Source organism: Microcaecilia unicolor, chromosome 6 (assembly GCF_901765095.1).
Source record: "Microcaecilia unicolor chromosome 6, aMicUni1.1, whole genome shotgun sequence".
NCBI lineage: Eukaryota > Metazoa > Chordata > Amphibia > Gymnophiona > Siphonopidae > Microcaecilia > Microcaecilia unicolor.
Window position 1 is genome coordinate 90,585,805 of NC_044036.1, and position 23,139 is coordinate 90,608,943.

The following is a 23,139-nucleotide window of genomic DNA, read 5'->3' on the forward strand; positions in this document are numbered from 1 at the left end:
TCCCATGGCTCATCTTCACATGAGATCTGCTCAATGGACCCTAGCTTCCCAGTGGTTTCAAGCCACCGGGAATCTAGAAGATGTCATCCGCCTCTCCACCAGTTGCCGCACTTCACTGCTCTGGTGGACCATCCGGACCAATTTGACACTGGGACGTCCATTTCAAATTCCACAGCCCACGAAAGTGTTGACGACGGATGCATCTCGCCTGGGGTGGGGAGCTCATGTCGATGGGCTTCACACCCAGGGTCTGTGGTCCCTCCAGGAAAAGGATCTGCAGATCAACCTCCTGGAGCTCCGAGCGATCTGGAACGCACTGAAGGCTTTCAGAGATCGGCTGTCCTGCCAAATTATCCAAATTCGGACAGACAATCAGGTTGCAATGTATTACGTCAACAAGCAGGGGGGCACCGGATCTCGCCCCCTGTGTCAGGAGGCCGTCGGGATGTGGCGTTGGGCGTGTCAGGTTCGGCATGCTCCTCCAAGCCACGTACCTGGCAGGCGTAAACAACAGTCTGGCCGACAGACTGAGCAGAGTCATGCAACGGCACGAGTGGTCGCTCCATTCCAGAGTGGTACGCAAGATCTTCCGAGAGTGGGGCACCCCCTCGGTGGATCTTTTCGCCTCTCAGACCAACCACAAGCTGCCTCTGTTCTGTTCCAGACTTCAGACACACGGCAGGCTAGCGTCAGATGCCTTTCTCCTTCATTGGGGGACCGGCCTCCTGTATGCTTATCCTCCCATACCTTTGGTGGGGAAGACCTTACTGAAGCTCAAGCAAGACCGCGGCGCCATGATTCTGATAGCGCCCTTTTGGCCCCGTCAGATCTGGTTCCCTCTTCTTCTGGAGTTGTCCTCAGAAGAACCGTGGAGATTGGAGTGTTTTCCGACTCTCATTTCGCAGAACGACGGAGCGTTGCTGCACCCCAACCTTCAATCCCTGGCTCTCACGGCCTGGATGTTGAGGGCGTAGACTTCGCTGCGTTGGGTCTGTCTGAGGGTGTCTCCCGGGTCTTGCTTGCCTCTAGGAAGGATTCCACTAAAAAGAGTTACTTTTTCAAGTGGATGAGGTTTGTCGTTTGGTGTGAGAGCAAGGCCCTAGAACCTCGTTCTTGCCCTGCACAGAACCTGCTTGAATACCTTCTGCACTTATCAGAGTCTGGCCTCAAGACCAACTCAGTAAGGAATCACCTTAGTGCGATTAGTGCTTACCATTATCGTGTGGAAGGTAAAGCCATCTCTGGAGAGCCTTTAGTCGTTCGATTCATGAGAGGCTTGCTTTTGTCAAAGCCCCCTATCAAGCCTCCTGCAGTGTCATGGGATCTCAACGTCATCCTCACCCAGCTGATGAAACCTCCTTTTGAGCCACTGAATTCCTGCCATCTGAAGTACTTGACCTGGAAGGTCATTTTCTTGGTGGCAGTTACTTCAGCTCGTAGGGTCAGTGAGCTTCAAGCCCTGGTAGCTCATGCTCCGTATACCAAATTTCATCATAACAGAGTAGTGCTCCGCACCCACCCAAAGTTCCTGCCGAAGGTGGTGTCGGAGTTCCATCTTAACCAGTCAATTGTCTTGCCAACATTCTTCCCCAGGCCGCATACCCGCCCTGCTGAACGTCAGTTGCACACATTGGACTGCAAGAGAGCATTGGCCTTCTACTTGGAGCGGACACAGCCCCACAGACAGTCCGCCCAATTGTTTGTTTCTTTCGACCCTAACAGGCTAGGGGTCGCTGTCGGGAAACGCACCATCTCCAATTGGCTAGCAGATTGCATTTCCTTCACTTACGCCCAGGCTGGGCTGGCTCTTGAGGGTCATGTCACGGCTCATAGTGTCAGAGCCATGGCAGCGTCAGTGGCCCACTTGAAGTCAGCCACTATTGAAGAGATTTGCAAGGCTGCGACGTGGTCTTCTGTCCACACATTCACATCACATTACTGCCTCCAGCAGGATACCCGACGCGACAGTCGGTTCGGGCAGTCGGTGCTGCAGAATCTGTTTGGGGTGTAAATCCAACTCCACCCTCCAGGACCCGAATTTATTCTGGTCAGGCTGCACTCTCAGTTAGTTGTTCTTCGTAGGTCAATTTCTGTTGTACCCTCGCCGTTGCGAGGTTCAATTGACCTGGGTTCTTGTTTTGAGTGAGCCTGAGAGCTAGGGATACCCCAGTCGTGAGAACAAGCAGCCTGCTTGTCCTCGGAGAAAGTGAATGATACATACCTGTAGCAGGTGTTCTCCGAGGACAGCAGGCTGATTGTTCTCACCTACCCTCCCTCCTCCCCTTTGGAGTTGTGTGTTTCATCTTTTGCTAGTCATTCAACTGGCGGGAGCGGTCGCGCACGGGCGGGAAGACGGCCGCGCATGCGCGGTGGGCGTGCCCTGCGTGCCGACCGTCCCGCGAAGCTTTTTTCCGGTTGGTGGGGGCTGCCGCGGACGTCACCCAGTCGTGAGAACAATCAGCCTGCTGTCCTCGGAGAACACCTGCTACAGGTATGTATCATTCACTGTATTTACAGTTGGAATGTCTCATACATAGAGTAGGAGGAGTATGCTGTGATGGTGTTCTTTGTTCTAAGCTGAAAGCATCCTACTGTATTCCTTTCATAGGTCCTGATGTAGGTGCATCGCCACAGTGTGGACGCAAAATTGTTGCAGTAGAAGGAGTCCTGCCACCGACACCACCATCACCAAGGAACCTGATTCCACATGGTCACAGGAAGTGCCACAGCCTGGGATACAAGTCAGCATTTTCTTTTAAAAGTGTTCACATGAACACTCATATTTTATAGTTCAGACTCTGCTTTTCTAGAAACCTTTGTAAATGTTGTTCAGTACCTGATATAATGAATGCATAATAATATTTACTCTGCCACATGGATCAGATTTTCTGTATACAGGAAGTCATGCCATTTGCAAAACTTTCTTTTTTCATTATGTAAATAGAGCAAATCTTTCTTGAATATGGAGTTAATTCTTGCTTATTTCACATGTTCTTGAAGGAATTCTGCTCCTTTTGTACATATGTCAGCATGAAAAGCAAAGTTCTTAGGGGGCATGTTTTTTTTCCAAGTCAATCTTGTAGATGGCATAATATGTTATTAAAATACTATAGTAAAGAGCCACATAAATAAGATGTCTCATACAAGATTGTTCTATTGTCTGAAATTGGCTGATTTAAATTTCAATGTGATGAAATGTCTTTCTTTTCAGTTTTATCCATAAAATGAATACTACTGAGTTTAAAAGCGCAACATTCCCTAATGCAGGACCAAGACATCTACTAGATGACAGTGTTATAGAGACCCATGCCCCATCCCGAGGACAGGCAGAAAGTTCCACTCTTTCTAGTGGAATATCAATAGGTAAGGAAAGACAATTATACCACACTGGCCAACTTTGTTGATGAAAAAGATGGTAGCTTAAGAATTTCCATCAATCTGTTTTCATTTAGGGTCATGCTAGAAATGTTAGCTCAGAAAAATGTTCAGGAATTTATATGTAAAGGATGTGGTCCATCACTGAATTCACAGCCCAAGACCCCACAGAATACTTGTTTCTTCCTGGTCCTTTCTCTACTTTGCTGTCAGCACACACAGTCTTCTTCAAGGGAGCTTATTCTCTCCAGGGGGACGGGAAATCCTTTCAAGGCCCTTCCATAGACATCCCTCTAAAAGATAACTCAGACAGATAACTCTCTTTACTGAATTCAATTGCAAAGCAATTACTGCTTTCAAGCAGGGCTGCCAAAGGGGGGAGGGGGGGACAAAAATTCCCCGGGCCCAGCCTCCAAGGGGGGGGGGGGGGGGGGCTGGGCCCAGCACAGGCAAGCTTCTTTCTGCCTGCTTCTGGGACGGGTCTGTCTCCCTCCAGCTGTGTGCCACCCAGGACCCAGATGATTGTATTAATGAGGTATCACGTGAATGCAATCATCTGGGTCCTGGGCGGCACGCAACAGGAACAGGAGAGGATAGCAGTAATCACAGGAAGGTAAGGGGGTGAGTGGCGCAAGTTGGTGGGGAGCTCAGCGGCGGCTCGAGTGTCGGGGGGAGGTGCAGCAGTGGCCTAAGTTGGGAAGGGGGCGCAGTGATCTGGGCCTGGCTGGGTCTCTCGGTGGCCCTGCTTTCAAGTAGTCTTTCTGTCTTGAGGTTAACATTGAATAAACACTGTAATTCTCATTACGTTTCCTCTATCCTGGGTCTGTAATCCCTTCTAATAATAATCTTTGAGGACAAGCAGGACATTGTTTCTCACAAATGGGTGACATCATCCGATGGAGCCCGGTGCAGACGCTACCTAGTATTCTATAACTTTAAGAATCTTCATGCCATGCATGCAAGAGTGCATTCCCACCTAACGTGAGCATTGAATCCAGCAGTCTTTGTTTATTCATGGAGCAGTGAAGTCACATTCAGCGAGCTCTCTTCAGCGTGTCATATACTTTGTTCTGTTCTGTTCTATTCCAGTTTTTATATCCCGCTAATTTCACTCAAAGAATCAAAGTGGGTTGCAACATGTAATCATTTCACTACAATATCATTCACATTTCAAAATATTTCTTGAATAAAAAAGTTTTTAAAGACTTTCTAAACTGATAGTAGTCAAAAATCCCCCCTGAGTTGAAGAGGAATTGAGTTCCACAATTTGATTGCAGAATAGCTATCAAAAAATGTTTGTATTGAATTTTGTTCGCTGAAGGAAGATCTAGATTTAAAGAATAATGACTATGAGTAGGTCAATCTACAGAAGGATAGTGGATCAGAGTAATGCGATCAGAAGGACTAGACCCATAGAAAATCTTATAAATTAAACAAACCATCTTAACTTCAGCCCTTGGAGAGACAGGCAGCTGATGAAGATCTCCAAGCAAAGGTGTCACATGTTCATATTTCTTGCCGCTAAGGATTATCCTCGCAGCACAGTTCTGCAATAATTGAAGGTTTTTTTTTTTTTTACAAGAAGCAGATTAATCCTACATACAGAGAACTGCAATAATCTAGTTAGTACTATGGCCTGAACCAACAATCTAAATTGTATCAAATGAAAAGAGGATCTTATTGCTCTAAGGCAAGCTGTCGTAATTTTGAAAATACTGTTTTGGACAGATTAGCAGCTTGATGTTTCAAAGTTAGTAGTGTGTCTAAAATAAAGCCTAGCACTCTAGAAGATGTATCAAAAGGGAGAGAGTCCCTAGTGTTGAGAACCAGATTTTGTGGTACTCTGCTTAAATATGTGTCAAAGTAGAACAATTTAGTCTTAGCAATATTAAGCTTTAACAAGTTCATTGATGCCCAGAGATGTGTCTTAGAAATATATTCTGAAATTAAATCATCTATATCTATTGGTACCAAAATAAAAATATCATCATTTTTTACTTTCAGAGTTCCTTTCCTCATGGTATGTGGGGGGTTTTCTTATAATTTTTTTCTTAATTTCTCCTTATTTCTTTGTCCAGTTTGTTTTCTTGTTTGTTTTTTCATGGCTACTGAGGCCTGCTAGGTCTGAGCACCAGCTGGGGTAGGTTTTTTTTTCTTTTAATTAAGAGATTTCTTCTTCTCTCATAATTCAGCCATTTGACTTTGCATCAGCTATTTTTCCCTCGATGTCACAGAAAACTCCAAGTAGGTTTAAGCTGGGTTCTGGGTTCAACAGAGTCATTTCTAGCACTGACACCCATAAGGGTGTCTGTTGTGCCTAGGCCCTAACCATGAGGCCTCTAATTGTGTTCTGTGAAAATGCAGAAATGGATTCAAAAGAGCAGAGAGACCCAACACAAGATTTTTTGACGCTTCTCTGATACATCATCATCATCATCATCAGAGGCATTGATGTGTATGTCTGGAGGAGCTGCATCAGACACCGGGGAGTGCACCGGCATCAAGGAGGTCTCCTCCTACCTCGATTTTAGGTACTGGTAAAGCCCCTTCAGTACGATCTGCATCAGATCCAACACCAAGGACTCATCTGGAATCAACACTGTCCTAGTCAGCACTGAGGGACCTCAGTATGCGTCAGGCAAAGGCAAAGAAGCACTGACTTTGGTCCCCTTCGAAACACAGTGCCAGGAACCTCTGTGCTGTTCCCCTTCCATGAAGTCGACCCCAATGCACCAGTCTCCTAGCTACCGGGACCAGCTTTCCAATTCGGCACTGGCATCGTTACCGAACAAATACCTTTACAGATGCCTGCCTCCAAGGAACAACTGTGGACCATGTTGTAGGAGGAGTTGAAGTGGATCTTAGCCTGGTACAATGCTGGGCCTTCAAGGAAGTTGATGCTAGCCATGTCTCTGTCCCAACTGATCCTGGAGGACCATGCCTTTGGCTGTCACCATATGTCAATACTGGCTCCTAGAAGGGGGCTGGTTTCGGCCTCAAAAGAGGCGATGTTCTTCTCCAGCCCATCAGAGGAGGAAGTTCCCCTGGTGTCCAGGTCAGGACCTGCCCCTCAGCACTCATGCCCTAAGTGTAAATATCAGTCTAATTGCCCGAGGCAGGCACAGACACAGCCTTCTCAAGAAAAGTATTGTGCTGGGTCTGATTCCAACCATTCCTGGGTGTCTAAAGTAGAACCAGAGGAGGTCTTGGAGGAGGGCTGCCTTGGTCTACCTTCAGAACCCTCCACACCCTTAGAAGAGGCGAAAGTCCCCACCAGTGAACCTCTTCTTCATTGCTTTTTCTTTTTGAGGGAAATAACTAGAGACATTCCATATCATCAAGCTGATCAATCCATAGACTGGTGGGTTGTGTCCATCTACCAGCAGGTGGAGATAGAGAGCAAACTTTTGCCTCCCTATATGTGGTCATGTGCTGCCGGAAACTCCTCAGTATGTTCTCTATCTCAGCAGGTGGTGGTCACACACAGCAGCAGCTCTGGCTAGGCCTCCAAGCCTAATTTTTAGGTTTTGTTGAGTGCCTGGGGTTGAGGGCTCTTTTGAGCAAGTGCAAACCTGGTGGTGCCAGGTCCCTCCTTTTCTCCCCCCTCCCGCTGGCTCCGTTAAAAAAAAAAAAAAAATTTTTGAACGTCCTTAAAGGCGTTTATTTCGACGTTTATTTAAGCGTCTATTGCAGCTACTCACTGGGACACCAGGTCGTTACAACTCGGAGCGGACAGCCGGTAATTTTTACCTTTTTATAGCGGGCAGGGGGTTCCCCGATTCTTCTCCTCGTGGCATATGGCGTCGGAGGGCGAGGGCGCAAAGGGTCGCTCCCCGGGTCGCTTGAGCGCTTCTAGAGGGGATGCGGGGGTCTTAAAGCCTGATTCGCCCTTGTTGGGTGACAGTTTCGTGACCGATGAATGTCCCGGTCCTTCCTCCGGCGTGGCGGTTTTTCCCGCCATAAACGCCCATCCCCCGCTCCTCGCCTCCGCCATCTTGGCCGGCCACGCGGCTCGGACGGCTTCTTCTTGGGCCGCCCTTGAGGTTGGAGACATTAATGCCATGAACGCCCTTAATTTGGGCGACGGCACAGAAGCGGCTAAAGTTAAGAGCCGTTCTTCCCGCGCGGCTCCTTCGCGGAGTTTCGCGCCGGACGCCATTTTGGATGCGCAGCATGTCTCTCCCCCGCTATTGCGAGCGCCGGTTGAGGGTGCGTCTAGGGCTGTTGCCCAGGCTGCGGAAGTGCACAGTCTGGGGGGTTTCTCCCCCGAGTTTGTTTTGCTGCTGCATCAGGCCTTCCTCATGCACAACGCTGCCCCTGCTCCCTCGTTTGGTAAAGAGGTTGAGGTTCCCAGAGGTAAACGCCCTCGGGTTGATTCCCAGGCCTTGGAGGAATTTGTCTCCTCCGATGTAGATGAGGGCAGCGTGTCTGAGGTCTCCCAACGGTCCTTTGCGGATTCCTTGGAGGAGACGGATCCCCGCTCGGATGGAGCGGATGACCCCTCTGCAGCGCGGCTTTTTAGCCCAGAGGATTTGCCCAACCTGTTGTTACAGGCCATGGACACTTTGAAGATTTCCTCTCCGGAGGACGTCTCTCCCTCAGCCCCTGTTGGCTCTGCCATTATGCTGGGGACGAAGCGCCAGCCTAGATCCTTCCACGTGCATGATGCCTTGCACACCTTAATTGCGGCTCAATGGGATGTCCCGGAAACGAGCCTTAAAGTGGCTAGGGCTATGTCCCGCCTCTATCCTTTGGCTGTGAGTGAACGTGAGGCCTATCTGTGGCCTACCGTGGATTCTTTAATCACTGCGGTGACTAAGAAAACGGCGTTGCCGGTGGAAGGTGGCACGGCCCTAAAGGACGCCCAAGACAGAAGATTGGAGGCGGCCTTAAGGTCGTCCTTTGAGGCGGCTGCTTTAAGTTTGCAGGCCTCAGTTTGCGGCTCCTATGTGGCCAGGGCGTGCCTGACTATGGTGCAGCGGGCTTCCCCCTCGGATCATTCCTTGAGGGCTGATTGGCCGGCCCTGGAATCGGGCTTAGCCTATTTGGCAGACTTGCTGTATGATGTCTTGAGGGCCTCAGCGAAAGGCATGGCTCAGACAATCTCTGCGCGGCGGTGGCTTTGGCTGAAACATTGGTCTGCTGACCACGCCTCTAAATCCCGCCTGGCTAGGTTGCCTTTTAAAGGCAAGCTGCTCTTTGGGGTCGAGCTGGACAAAATCGTGACCGATCTCGGCACGTCTAAGGGCAAGAAATTACCAGAGGTCAGGGCTCGGGCTAGTACTCGTCCCGGTACCTCCAGAGGACGGTTGCAGGAAGCCCGTCGGTACCCGGGCAAGTCGGGTTCCTCTGCCCCCTCTTCCTTCAAGAGGAATTTCTCCCCCAAGCAGCATTCCTTTCGCAGAGACCGCCGTCCCGGAGGTGCTCCCTCCGGTCCTCCCCCAGGGTCTCGTATCCAATGACGGGGTCTTGGTCCACGCCCCAGTGCAGATTGGAGGACGGCTGTTCTCGTTTCTGGGCGAGTGGACCACAATAACTTCAGACGCGTGGGTGCTGGAAGTCATCAGAGACGGCTACAAACTAGAGTTCTGCCGACCCTTAAAAGACGGGTTTGTACTCTCTCCCTGCAAGTCTCCGGTCAAAGCTGTGGCAGTGCAGCAGACCTTGGACAATCTGATCCGCCTGGGCGCGGTCGTTCCGGTGCCAGAAAGTCAGCTTGGCAAGGGACGTTTCTCCATTTACTTTGTGGTACCAAAGAAAGGAGGTTCTGTCCGGCCTATCCTCGACCTCAAAGGGGTCAATCGGGCCTTGAAAGTGCGGCACTTTCGCATGGAGACTCTCCGCTCTGTTATAGCGGCAGTGAAGGCAGGAGAGTTCCTGGCATCCTTGGACATCAAGGAAGCGTACCTGCATATTCCCATCTGGCCTCCTCATCAACGCTTTCTGCGTTTTGCAGTCCTGGGACGACACTTCCAGTTCAGAGCCCTCCCTTTCGGGTTGGCTACTGCTCCGCGGACCTTTTCCAAAGTAATGGTGGTCATCGCGGCCTTCCTACGAAAGGAAGGGGTAGAAGTCCATCCTTATCTGGACGACTGGTTGATCCGAGCCCCCTCTTATGCAGAGTGCGGCAAAGCTGTGGACCGGGTAGTTGCTCTTTTGAGCTCCCTGGGATGGATCATCAACTGGGAGAAGAGCCAGCTGCGCCCGACTCAGTCCCTGGAGTACCTGGGAGTTCGATTCGACACCCAAGTGGGCAGAGTGTTCCTGCCAGACAATCGGATTGTCAAACTTCAGGCTCAGGTGGACCAGTTCCTAGTAGCCTCTCCCCTTCGGGCCTGGGACTATGTGCAGCTGTTGGGCTCTATGACGGCCACGATGGAAGTTGTGCCCTGGGCCAGGGCTCATATGAGACCACTTCAACACTCTTTGCTGCAGCGCTGGACTCCAATGTCGGAGGATTATGCTGTGCGCCTTCCCTTGGACCCAGCAGTGCGCAAGGCGCTGAGCTGGTGGATGCAGACAGACAAGTTGTCTGCGGGAATGCCTCTGGTGACCCCAGAGTGGATTGTCGTCACGACGGGCGCCTCGTTGTCGGGCTGGGGAGCCCACTGCTTGGGAAGGACAGCGCAGGGGCTCTGGTCTCCTGCAGAGGCAAAGTGGTCTATCAACCTCCTGGAACTCAGAGCCATTCGGTTGGCGCTTTTGGAGTTCATCCCGGTACTGGTGTTGAAGCCTGTACGGGTCCTGTCGGACAATGCCACGGCTGTGGCCTATGTCAACCGCCAGGGAGGTACCAAGAGCGCCCCTCTAGCCAAGGAGGCTATGAATCTTTGCCAGTGGGCGGAAGCGAACCTGGAGCAGCTTTCAGCGGCCCACATTGCCGGAGTTATGAATGTCAAGGCGGACTTTCTCAGTCGCCATACCTTGGAGCCCGGAGAGTGGCAGCTATCTGCTCAGGCGTTCTTGGACATCACGAAGCGCTGGGGCCAGCCGAGCCTAGATCTGATGGCGTCATCGGCCAATTGCCAAGTGCCGCGCTTTTTCAGCAGAGGACGGGACCCTCGATCCCTGGGAGTAGATGCTCTTCTCCAACAGTGGCCGACACAAGAGCTCCTCTATGTGTTCCCGCCCTGGCCCATGTTGGGCAGGGTGCTAGACCGGGTGGCAAAGCATCCCGGCAGGGTAATCCTGGTGGGTCCGGATTGGCCCAGACGTCCCTGGTATGCGGACTTGATCAGGCTCTCAGTCGTCGATCCTCTGCGGCTGCCAGTGGAGCAGGGCCTGTTACATCAGGGTCCCGTGGTGATGGAGGATCCCTCCCCCTTTGGTCTTACGGCCTGGCTATTGAGCGGCAGCGTCTGAGGAAGAAGGGCTTCTCAGACAAGGTCATCGCCACTATGCTGAGAGCGAGGAAGCGCTCTACTTCTACTGCTTACGCCAGGGTTTGGCATATCTTTGCAGCGTGGTGTGAAGCAGGCTCACTTTCTCCCTTCACTGCTCCAATTTCTTCAGTGTTGGCGTTCCTGCAAGAAGGTCTGGAGAAAGGCCAGTCGCTCAGTTCCCTTAAAGTTCAGGTAGCGGCTCTGGCTTGCTTCAGGGGCCGCCTGAAGGGTGCTTCCCTGGCTTCGCAGCCAGATGTGGTGCGCTTTCTCAAGGGAGTTAATCACCTGCGCCCTCCTCTGCACTCAGTGGTGCCTGCGTGGAATCTCAACCTGGTACTAAGAGCATTACAGAAGCCGCCTTTTGAACCCTTGTCGAGGGCATCTCTGAAAGACCTGACGTTGAAAGCAGTCTTTTTGGTGGCTATCACTTCAGACAGAAGAGTTTCCGAGCTCCAGGCGCTCTCATGTCGAGAGCCTTTTCTGCAGTTCACTGAGGCAGGAGTGACTATTTGCACAGTGCCTTCCTTCCTGCCCAAGATTGTTTCTCGCTTCCATGTGAATCAGCAGCTCTGTCTCCCTTCCTTTCGTAGGGAGGACTACCCAGAGGAGTACTCTGCTCTTAAATATCTGGATGTGAGACGAGTCATCATCAGATACTTGGAAGTGACCAATGATTTCCGGAAATCGGATCATCTGTTTGTCCTGTTTGCAGGTCCTCGTAAGGGTCTGCAGGCTGCTAAGCCTACAGTGGCAAGATGGGTCAAGGAAGCCATTGCAGCGGCTTATGTGGCCGCGGGGAAGGTGCCGCCTATCCAGCTGAAGGCTCACTCCACGAGAGCTCAGGCGGCCTCGATGGCAGAGGCCGGATCCGTCTCCTTGGAAGACATATGCAAGGCGGCAACTTGGGCTTCGGCTCATACATTCTCCAAGCATTACCGTTTGACTGTGGCTGCACGGGCGGAGGCCCGGTTTGGAGCTTCAGTGTTGAGGTCAGGGATTTCAATGTCCCGCCCTGGGTGAGTACTGCTTCGGTACATCCCACCAGTCTATGGATTGATCAGCTTGATGATATGGAAGGTAAAATTATGTATAATCATACCTGATAATTTTCTTTCCATTAATCATAGCTGATCAATCCATAGCCCCTCCCAGATATCTGTACTGTTTTTATTCTGGTTGCATTTCAGGTTCAGGTTTAGTCTTCAGTTACTTCAGAAAGACTTCGTGTTCAAGTTTTTTCACTTGGATTCTTCAAGAGTTAAGACGAGTTTGTGTTACAGTGAGCTGCTGCATTCCTCTCCCCTCCGTTTTACGGGGCTGGATTGAGACTTAAAATTCTGCCGGCACTCCCTCCCGCTTCGTGCGGCTGTAGGGCAGCTTTGTACCCCTCCCGCTTCGGCGGTGTTAGGGTCAGTCAGCTCCTCCCGCGGTTGCGGTTGCAGGATAAGCCAGATCCCCCCGCATCGGCGGGTGTGGTGTCCCTCCCCCGCTCCGCGGGGATGAGCTGGACGGATTCCCCTCCCCCACTTGTGTGGGGATGAGCTGGGTTAATTCCCCTCCCCCGTTTCGGCGGTGGTGAGCTGGGCAGAGTGTCCCTTCGTGGGTGTAATTCTCTAAGTGCTGAGTCCTGCGGATGGAGCTTTGATATCGACATACTGAGGAGTTTCCGGCAGCACATGACCACATATAGGGAGGCAAAAGTTTGCTCTCTATCTCCACCTGCTGGTAGATGGACACAACCCACCAGTCTATGGATTGATCAGCTATGATTAATGGAAAGAAAATTATCAGGTATGATTATACATAATTTTACCTTTCATTTCATTTGGAGATCAAGGGCGAATCCAGGGCTGCTAAGGAAGCCATGACAGTTCCTGTGCACAGCATCCTGCTGCATGGAATGTTGCCACTAATTGGGTTTCTGCCAGGTACTTGTGACCTGGATTGGCCACTGCTGGAAACAGGATACTGGGCTAGATGGACCAGTGATCTGACCCAATATGGCTATTCTTATTAGGCACAGATGAAGAATTGGGAGACTCAATTCAGCCAGTCCCTAAGAAGATAGGCTCCATGTATATAGTCCAGAAAGCTCCCAAATTCAAGAAGCCCTAGCTGCCACACCATTCTATAGTGGTTAAATCTATTCTCAAAAGAGCTAAGAGTTCTAGAACCCATGCCTCGGTGCCCCCGGGACAAGATGTTAGGACATTGGAGTCTTTTGGGAGGAAGGTTTACCAGGCCTCTGTGCTTGAGTCCTGCATTGAAGCCTACCAGCTCTAATTGAGCATTTACTTGCAGGACTTGGTACGTAGACTCTCTGCCCTCAGATAAGGCTGCAGAACTCTACAAGAGTGTCGAAAGCACTGGTCCTGGGCAAATTCTGATGCTTTCAATGTGGTGTCTAGGCGTTCCACATTAGGTATTGGTATCTGCAAGCTTGCCTGGCTGTTCTTGTCAAACCTAGAACCAGCTGTTCAGGAAAAGCTAGTGGACATCCCCTGCCAAGGAGATAATGTTTTAGGGGACAAGGCATAAGAGGTCGCTGACCTAATCAAGAAGAGAAATGACACTATGAAAAGCCTTCCTTAGCGCATTCTTTCGGTGGCTCCACTTCTCGGAAATTTTCTGGCAGGAACCAGAAGAGACCCTACGACTTTCACAGGTGTAGGTACTTTCTCCAGCCTGGCCTTCCCAGCTATCCCAGAGGGCCCACTCCAGATCTCGCTGCAGAAGGCCCAGCCAGCACCCCAATCAAAACAGAGGATGGGCTTTTGACTGGCTCAAGGAGTGTGTAGATGCAGTAAAGGTAATCATTCTGGATAACTTAAAGGTTGAGGGGAAGCTCAACTTTTTTTTCTCAAAAGTGACCGCTTATAATCCCTGACCGAACTCTCCTCCTTTTTACAGACCCACGTGGTTGAGCCCATGCCACCATGGGAAGATGAGATGGAATTCTATTCCAAGTACTTCTTAGTGCCCAAAAAGACAGGGGAATTTTGTCCCATTTCAGACTTGAGGGCCCTGAACAAGTATTTATTTATTTCCAGAAATGTCTATATCCCTCTAACTGACTAGCAACGCAGAGCGGTGTACAGGCAAATAGGTAAGAAAGGAACGCCATTATAAGATAGGAAAGCATAGCAATCACACCAAGAGTCAAAAATGGAGGAAAGGGAAATGGGACTTGATATACTGCCTTTCTGGGTTTTTTTTTTTTTTTTGCAACTACATTCAAAGCGGTTTACATATATTCAGGTACTTATTTTGTACCAGGGGCAATGGAGGGTTAAGTGACTTGCCCAGAGTCACAAGGAGCTGCAGTGGGAATCAAACGCAGTTCCCCAGGATCAAAGTCCACCGCACTAACCACTAGGCTACTCCTCCAAGGATATGATAGGTAAGGGTGGGAAAGGTATATTAATCAAGTGTGTAAAAGGCAGGATAGGTTAGGAATATTTAGCTGGTGTTTGTAGTCAGACAGACTCTCTGAATGCCTGTTTAAAAAGCCAAGTTTTTAATTTGGTCTTAAAATTCTTAAAAATAGAGTTGCTATGGAGAGAAATGGGGAGATTATTCGAGGTGTGTAGGGAGAGGAAGAAAAAAAACACTATGTCGTATAGATTCCAGATAAGCTAATCTTGGGCAGGGTAAAACCAGGCGATGATCATTAATAGACCGAAGGGTCCTAGAGGGGCAGTAAGGAATAGTCAAATAGGAAAGATAATCAGGAACACCAGTTCAGAAAGCCTTAAAGATAAGTCACAATCGGGTTTCCGTGCAGCCCATAGCATAGAAACTGTCCTACTCACCCTAATATCCAAATTCAGACAAGAAATTGCATTTGGAAACAGCATCCTCCTTCTACAATTCGACTTATCCAGTGCATTTGACATGGTAGATCACAACATACTAACCAAACTATTGGACAAACTTGGAATCAGCGGTAACATTATTAACTGGATAAAAGGATTCATCACCTCAAGATCCTATCAAATTAAATCACCCACTGATATCTCATCCCCCTGGTCACCTATCTGCGGAGTACCTCAAGGATCCCCTTTATCGCCGATACTCTTCAATCTAATGATGATCCCACTAGCCAAAGCCCTATTCAGACATGGTCTAAACCCTTTCATTTATGCTGATGACGTTACTATATTCATTCCCTTTAAATCAAACCTAACAGAAATCTCTGATAGAATATCCATGGGCCAACGCCTTTAGGATGAAATTGAACAAAGAAAAAACACAGTGCCTAATCCTTTCATCTCAGCACTCCACAATTCCCCCATCTAATCTCACCATCTCCAGCACTACAATCCCCATTTCTGAAAACCTGAGAATCCTTGGAGTGACACTAGACAGCCACCTCTCCCTCGACAATCACACCACATCCACCACAAAGAAAATGTTCACAATGATGTGGATATTGAAACGCGTAAAACCATATCTACCCCAGAAAACATTCCAGAATTTAGTGTAATCCGCGGTACTTACCCATGCTGATTACTGCAACAGTATTTTCTTAGGCTGCAAAGCCTATATCCTAAAAAAACGTCAGACTGCCCAAAATACAGCAGCAAGACTCATCTTTGGCAGATCACGTTTTGAGAGTGCAACTCCTCTCCATGCAAGACTGCACTGGCTCCCAATCAAAGAACGTATCAATTTCAAAGCCCAGACTTTAATCCACAAGATAATACACGGAGAATCTTCCGAACTATATGATAAATCTGGTCGACCTTCCAGCAAGAAACATGTCTGTATCCTCAAGAAAGTACCTCAACCTGCACTACCCCAGCTGTAAAGGTCTCAAGTACAAAACTTATTATGGATCCAATTTCTCCTTCCTGGGCAGCCGTGTATGGAACGCTCTCCCTAGACCTATCCAAGCAATCCATGACCACCTACCATTAGAAAAGCACTAAAAACCCATCTATTCAAACAAGCCTACCCAAAAGACCCAGATTAATCGCATGAACCCATCTACTTTACATATACTGAAGAGAAAACGACATTGACCCAGAATCTATCTCCCACCTTACCCTCCTCTCTCTATCACCTGTCTCTATCTACCTACCCATCCATTTTCTACCCATCCATCCTTCTATTATGTTATACTTAATTTCCTACTTTACATAACAAAATTCTGTGTTACCTATTACTATGTAAGCCGCATTGAGCCTGCTTTTAGTAGGAAAGTGCGGGATACAAATATAATAAATAAATAAGTAAAGCAACTTTATAAATTATCCATTTTTCAACAGGAAGCCAATGATATTTTTTCAACAGAGGGGAAATGTGATCTGAATGATGAGCTTGGCATAACAATCTGATGGCTGTATTCTGTTGAATGTGGTAATCCGTTATAGATAATAATGCAGTAATCCATTCAGGAAGTAAAAAAGGAAAGGATGAATGCATGGAAGCTGGAGATATCAAGGAGACGTCAGATTGCTCTTAAGTTGACGGAAAACCAGAAAGTTAACCTTATTTAAGTGCGAGACCTGTAGCAGGAAAAAAAGAAAGGAATCAAGAATTATGCCTAAGTATCAAAAACTAGATACTGAAATGATTGATGTACCAAAAAGAGTGGAGACAGAGGGGATAGAGATGTGCCAGAAAACCAACATGCAATAGTTTTATCGGTATTAAGAACCAGTTTGATGTTCCCTGAGCCAAGTAGTTTGAGGCAAGCATGAAACAGAGCAAGAGAAGACAAGGATGAGGAGGTGGGGTATAGTAGAAGAATGTGATCCATGTAAAAGTAGACTGAGATTCCAAAAGATTGAATGAGGGCAGCAAGAAGACTCAAAGAGAGATTGAAGAGAAGGTGGGAGAGTATTGAACCTTGATGTACCCTCCAAAGCAGATCCTTTTGTAAGAGAAATGGTATCAGAAAATATAACTGGGAATGAGCGATGGGATGAAAAAGGAGTGAACCAAGCTAAGACTATACCAGAAATCCAAGAGAAGATAAACGCTTAATGAGAAGAGAGTATTAACCAGATCAAAAGCTGCAGAGAGATCCAAAGAGATAGCTAAGACAGTATTGTGTCAATCAAAATGAGAATGGAACTCACTAAGAAGAGCAGTCTTAATGGTTTCTGTACTGTATTATGCTCTGAATCCTGATTGCCGTGGGTGAAGGGCCAATACTTTTTCTGAAAAAGAAGTAAGCTACGTGAACACACTTTTTTCGAGTACCTTGGACATGTAGCAAAGGTTGGATACGGAGCGGTAATGACTTAAGAATAGTGGGGTCTAAGGAGGGTTTTTTCAGAATGGGATGATCTATAGCCTTCTTCCATAGGTCAGGAACGTGACCTGAAGATAAACTAAGGTTAATCAGAGATAAAGTTGGAAGCAGATCTAAATGTGGCATTCTTAACCAAGAAGGAAGAGGATCACATGGACAATAAGTAGTTCAGGATGGTTTCCCTGGGCACCCTTCTTCCCATGATTCCGAAAAACAACTGACTATGCTCTCTGGACTCATAAGTACATAATGCCACACTGGGAAAAGACCAAGGGTCCATCGAGCCTAGCATCCTGTCCACGACAGCGGCCAATCCAGGCCAAGGGCACCTGGCAAGCTTCCCAAATGTACAAACATTCTATACATGTTATTCCCGGAATTGTGGATTTTTCCCAAGTCCATGTAGTAGCGGTTTATGGACCTGTCCTTTAGGAAACCGTCTAACCCCTTTTTAAACTCTGCCAAGCTAACCGCCTTCACCACGTTCTCCGGCAACGAATTCCAGAGTTTAATTTATGCGTTGGGTGAAGAAACTCTTTCTCCTATTTGTTTTAAATTTACTACACTGTAGTTTCATCGCATGCCCCCTAGTCCTAGTATTTTTGGAAAGCGTGAACAGACGCTTCACATCCACCTGTTCCACTCCACTCATTATTTTATATACCTCTATCATGTCTCCCCTCAACCATCTCTTCTCCAAGCTGAAAAGCCCTAGCCTCCTTAGTCTTTCTTCATAGGCAAGTCGTCCCATCCCCGCTAACATTTTAGTTGCCCTTCGCTGCACCTTTTCCAATTCTACTACTCGCATCCAAATACTTCCCGACCACAGAAAATATATCAGATTTTGAGTAAGGATATACCATTACCAGAACCATGTACTTCCTTTTGGGCTCATGTCCAATTCCTGAGGGTCTTGCCATTGTTGCAGTGTGTCTACCCATACTGAGGGTGCGTATGTCTCCCTATCTGGATGATGGGATAGTGAAGAGATCATCTAAGGAAAAGACTACAGGTTTACATCAGAGAACTGCTGGAGCTGCTTGGGTTCATGGTAAACTACCCAAAGCCCCACCTCCTCCCTTCACAGTGATTGAAGTTCATAGCAGCCCTTCTAGACGTGGTTAAGCCCGGGCTTTCCTCCCAGACCCCATGGCAGGGGCAGTAGATATTGACTTGGCAAATGTTAAGCCTGTTAGGCCACAAGGCCTCCACAGTACATGTAACTTCCATGGCATGTCTCAGCTTGAGGAAAGCTTAGTGGACTTTATCTTCCCAGTGGTCTGAGGCCTTGGGGAATCTAGTTGGGTGTACTCTGTCATTCCTGACCTTCAGGAGTCACTCATGTGGTGGATGATTTGGTCCAATCTGACCTTGGGACTTCTGCACAAGAACCTGATAACAGATGTTGGATTGCTCTAAGTTGATGGAAAACCTTAAAGATAACCTTAGTTAAATGCAAGACCTGTGGCAGGAAAGAAAGAGAGGGGGCGCATGTAGTTGGGCTTCACACTCAGGGCCACTGATCCACTCAGGAGACTTCCTATCACATAAGTATTCTGGAGCTCTGAGCCATTTGGAATGCTCTAAAGGTTTTCAGAGATCGGCTGTTGAACCAAATTGTTCTCATCCAAACAATCAGGTTGCAATGCACTATTTCAACAAACAGGGAGAAACGAGATCGTACCTCTTGTGTCTGGAAGGCGTTCGGATAGGACATTGGACCTCCACCCATAGCATGACACTCAGAGCCACACATTCGGCGGGGAAAGACAACAGTCTGGCTGACAGACTGAGCAGGTGATACAGTCTCACGAGTGGTCTCTAAACATGACTACTGCCAGACAGATTTTCCGAGTGTAGGGCACCCCCTCGACGGATGTTTTCACCACTCACTGCAACAGAAAGGTCGTTCAGTTCTGCTCCAAGCTCAGGTCACACGGCAGACTGGCATTGGATGCCTTTCTCCTGCATTGTGGGACAGAGCTCCTGTATGCTACGCTATGCTATGCTATATTTGTCTTATATAACTCTCAATTATCCATAATGAACTTCTCGGCAGTGTACAACTTAAAAATAGAAGAACTCTTCTCTTGATGAGGAAATTATAAAAAAACCAAAACAATCAGCCCTCTAAAATATACTTCTTTCAAACTCAAGCATCACTAACTTATTAAAACTCATATATATATATATATAAGTTTTAAAAAGTTTCCAGAAAAGAAAAAGCGATATCACCTGTTTTAGATCTTTAGGCAACGAATTCCAGAGTCTAGCTCCATGGACTGAAAATAAATTATCATGAATAGACTTACAGTGGTGGAAATAAGTATTTGATCCCTTGCTGATTTTGTAAGTTTGCCCACTGACAAAGACATGAACAGCCCATAATTGAAGGGTAGGTTATTGGTAACAGTGAGAGATAGCACATCACAAATTAAATCCGGAAAATCACATTGTGGAAAGTATATGAATTTATTTGCATTCTGCAGAGGGAAATAAGTATTTGATCCCCCACCAACCAGTAAGAGATCTGGCCCCTACAGACCAGGTAGATGCTCCAAATCAACTCGTTACCTGCATGACAGACAGCTGTCGGCAATGGTCACCTGTATGAAAGACACCTGTCCACAGAATCAGTGAATCAGTCAGACTCTAACCTCTACAAAATGGCCAAGAGCAAGGAGCTGTCTAAGGATGTCAGGGATAAGATCATACACCTGCACAAGGCTGGAATGGGCTACAAAACCATCAGTAAGACGCTGGGCGAGAAGGAGACAACTGTTGGTGCCATAGTAAGAAAATGGAAGAAGTACAAAATGACTGTCAATCGACAAAGATCTGGGGCTCCACGCAAAATCTCACCTCGTGGGGTATCCTTGATCATGAGGAAGGTTAGAAATCAGCCTACAACTTCAAGGGGGGAACTTGTCAATGATCTCAAGGCAGCTGGGACCACTGTCACCACGAAAACCATTGGTAACACATTACGACATAACGGATTGCAATCCTGCAGTGCCCGCAAGGTCCCCCTGCTCCGGAAGGCACATGTGACGGCCCGTCTGAAGTTTGCCAGTGAACACCTGGATGATGCCGAGAGTGATTGGGAGAAGGTGCTGTGGTCAGATGAGACAAAAATTGAGCTCTTTGGCATGAACTCAACTCGCCGTGTTTGGAGGAAGAGAAATGCTGCCTATGACCCAAAGAACACCGTCCCCACTGTCAAGCATGGAGGTGGAAATGTTATGTTTTGGGGGTGTTTCTCTGCTAAGGGCACAGGACTACTTCACCGCATCAATGGGAGAATGGATGGGGCCATGTACCGTACAATTCTGAGTGACAACCTCCTTCCCTCCGCCAGGGCCTTAAAAAGTGGGTCGTGGCTGGGTCTTCCAGCACGACAATGACCCAAAACATACAGCCAAGGCAACAAAGGAGTGGCTCAGGAAGAAGCACATTAGGGTCATGGAGTGGCCTAGCCAGTCACCAGACCTTAATCCCATTGAAAACTTATGGAGGGAGCTGAAGCTGCGAGTTGCCAAGCGACAGCCCAGAACTCTTAATGATTTAGAGATGATCTGCAAAGAGGAGTGGACCAAAATTCCTCCTGACATGTGTGCAAACCTCATCATCAACTACAGAAGACGTCTGACCGCTGTGCTTGCCAACAAGGGTTTTGCCACCAAGTATTAGGTCTTGTTTGCCAGAGGGATTAAATACTTATTTCCCTCTGCAGAATGCAAATAAATTCATATACTTTCCACAATGTGATTTTCCGGATTTAATTTGTGATGTGCTATCTCTCACTGTTACCAATAACCTACCCTTCAATTATGGGCTGCTCATGTCTTTGTCAGTGGGCAAACTTACAAAATCAGCAAGGGATCAAATACTTATTTCCACCACTGTATAATGTACATTTTTAAACGATGGAAAACCCAGATAAAAAGTCCTAGAGAAGCAAAGTATATGACCTTGAGACAGAAACTTCAGTAATTCCCCCAACTCCCTCACAATTTAAACCATATAAAGTTTTATTGATCAAAGTAATGATTTTAAACTGTGTATGTTTTTGAACAGTCAGCCAGTGTAAATCATTCAAAACAGGAATGATTCTATCAAATTTATTGAAACCAAAGATCAATCTTGCCGCCATATTCTGCAGAAACTGTAAGCATCTCTGCAGCCCAGCTGAGACATTATTATAAAGAGAGTGGCAATAGTCCAGTTGAGGAATCAGCACTGCTTGAACTAGAATTCTAAAACTGCTCCGAGATAATGAGGGCCTAATTGCTCTTAAAAAGACAGAATTTTTTTTTCTTACTGAGTACATTAATTTGTTTTTCATATGATAGTTTAGAATCTAGTATAATACCTAACACCTTTGAATGATTATCAATTGTTAATCTTTATTCAGAAGCTAATGTTACTGTCTTATGTCCAAACCATAAAAGCTTAGTCTTTTGCTTATTCAATTAAAAAAAAAAATGTGTAGTTGCCTATTCATCAATAATTGAGATATAACTTCGTAGCATAGCAATAGTATTTGAAAAATTTGCTGAAGCAGGGCATAAGAGAAAAGTATCATCAGCATAAGATAAGACAAAAATACCCAAATCTGTAAGAAATTTACCCAATGAACTTAAGTAAATATTGAATAGAGAAGGAGAAAGTGGAAAACCCTGTGGGACACCAGTACCCGGATTCCATTCAAAAGAATTCCCAAGTCTACTTTTTACCCTTTATGATCTAGAAACCAAGAACTGTTCGAACCAATTAAACACTGAGGGCCCTGTTTACTAAGATATGCTAGCATGCTGTGCTAACTGTGTAGGTGCACATAGGAATAATGGTTAGCGTGCGCTAAAAATGCTAGCGCACCTCTAGCGTGGCTTAGTAAACAGGGCCCTGAATTTGTTATTCCCAGTTCACTTAATGTAAGCAATAAAGTTGTATGATTAATAGTATCAAATGCTGCAGAGATGTCGAACTGAAGCAAAACAATCTGTTGTCTTCTACTATGAGGTGTGATCAAGAAATGTTTCTGTACTATGCCTTTGTCTGAATCCGTGTTATGTCTTATTCAAAACATCATGTGATTCAATGAACCACTGTAATTGTTCATTCACTGAGAATTCAAGTAATTTTGCTATCCAGACCCATGGTAGCCCACTTCAAGTCAGCCTCCATAGAGGAGATTTACAGAGCTGTATCATGATCCTCAGCCCACACATTCACATCTCACTGTTGCTTAGATCAAGATTCCTGATGCAACAGTTGGTGAGGTCAATCAGTCCTTCAGAATGTATTCAGGGTCGAATTCAGGGGCATATCCATGAGTGGTCTAGGCCCACCCAGCAGTGGTGTATCTTTAACATAGCTGGCATGGAGGGGAGCAGGCTGGACTCCCCTCCCTTAAGTGTCACTCTTGCATTAATGAGTTCCTCAGTAGCGGCAGCAATTCCCACACGCTGCACACTGCTAAGCCGGAAGCCTCCATTCTGCCGTATCCCGCCCCCTTTGTCGCAGCTTCCTGTTTTTGAGGAGGTGCTGGTGGGATGTAGCAGAAAGGATACTTCTGGCTTAGCAGCAGGCAGTGTATAGAAATCACTTCCGCTGCCGTGGACCTGTTTAAGCAAGTGCAGTGCTTATGAGAGGGAAATGCAGGACCACAGGAGTCCAGCCTGCTCCCCTCACACGGTCTCCTTCATGGAAGGAGAGATGGGAGGGTATAGAGAGAGAAGTGTTGGACATGGGAGAGGAGAATTGTTGGTCTTAAGGGTGGAGAGGAAGAGATGCTGCATTGACAGTAAGAGGGATGTGAAAGATGGAGACATGTTGGGCATAAGGGTGATAGGGGAGGGAGAGATGCTACATGGAGGGTGATAGGTGTGAGAGAGGGAAAAATGTTGGACATAGGGGTGGAGGGGAGGGAGAGAGGCTGCATAGAAGGTGAGAGAGGGAGAATTTCTCGACATATGATTGGAGGAGAAAGTGAGAAACTGCATGGAGGATGAGAGAGGGATAAATGTTGGACACGGGTGGAGGGTGAGAGGCTGCAAGGAGGGTGAGAGAGGGATAAACATTGGACATAGGGATGGAAGGGAGGGAGAGAGGCTGCAT

At 47.5% G+C, this 23,139-nt stretch overlaps 1 protein-coding gene across 3 annotated transcripts in view; it reads left to right on the forward strand.

Moving 5' to 3' along the window:
- Nucleotides 1–23,139, forward strand: part of RALGPS2 (Ral GEF with PH domain and SH3 binding motif 2) — a 677,704-nt gene that overhangs the window by 449,550 nt on the left and 205,015 nt on the right. For all 3 annotated transcript variants that reach the window (XM_030206437.1, XM_030206439.1, XM_030206438.1), the window contains 2 exons: nt 2,609–2,741; nt 3,212–3,363. In XM_030206437.1, coding sequence (XP_030062297.1) covers nt 2,609–2,741; nt 3,212–3,363 — 285 coding nt within the window. The remainder of the gene's footprint in view (nt 1–2,608; nt 2,742–3,211; nt 3,364–23,139) is intronic.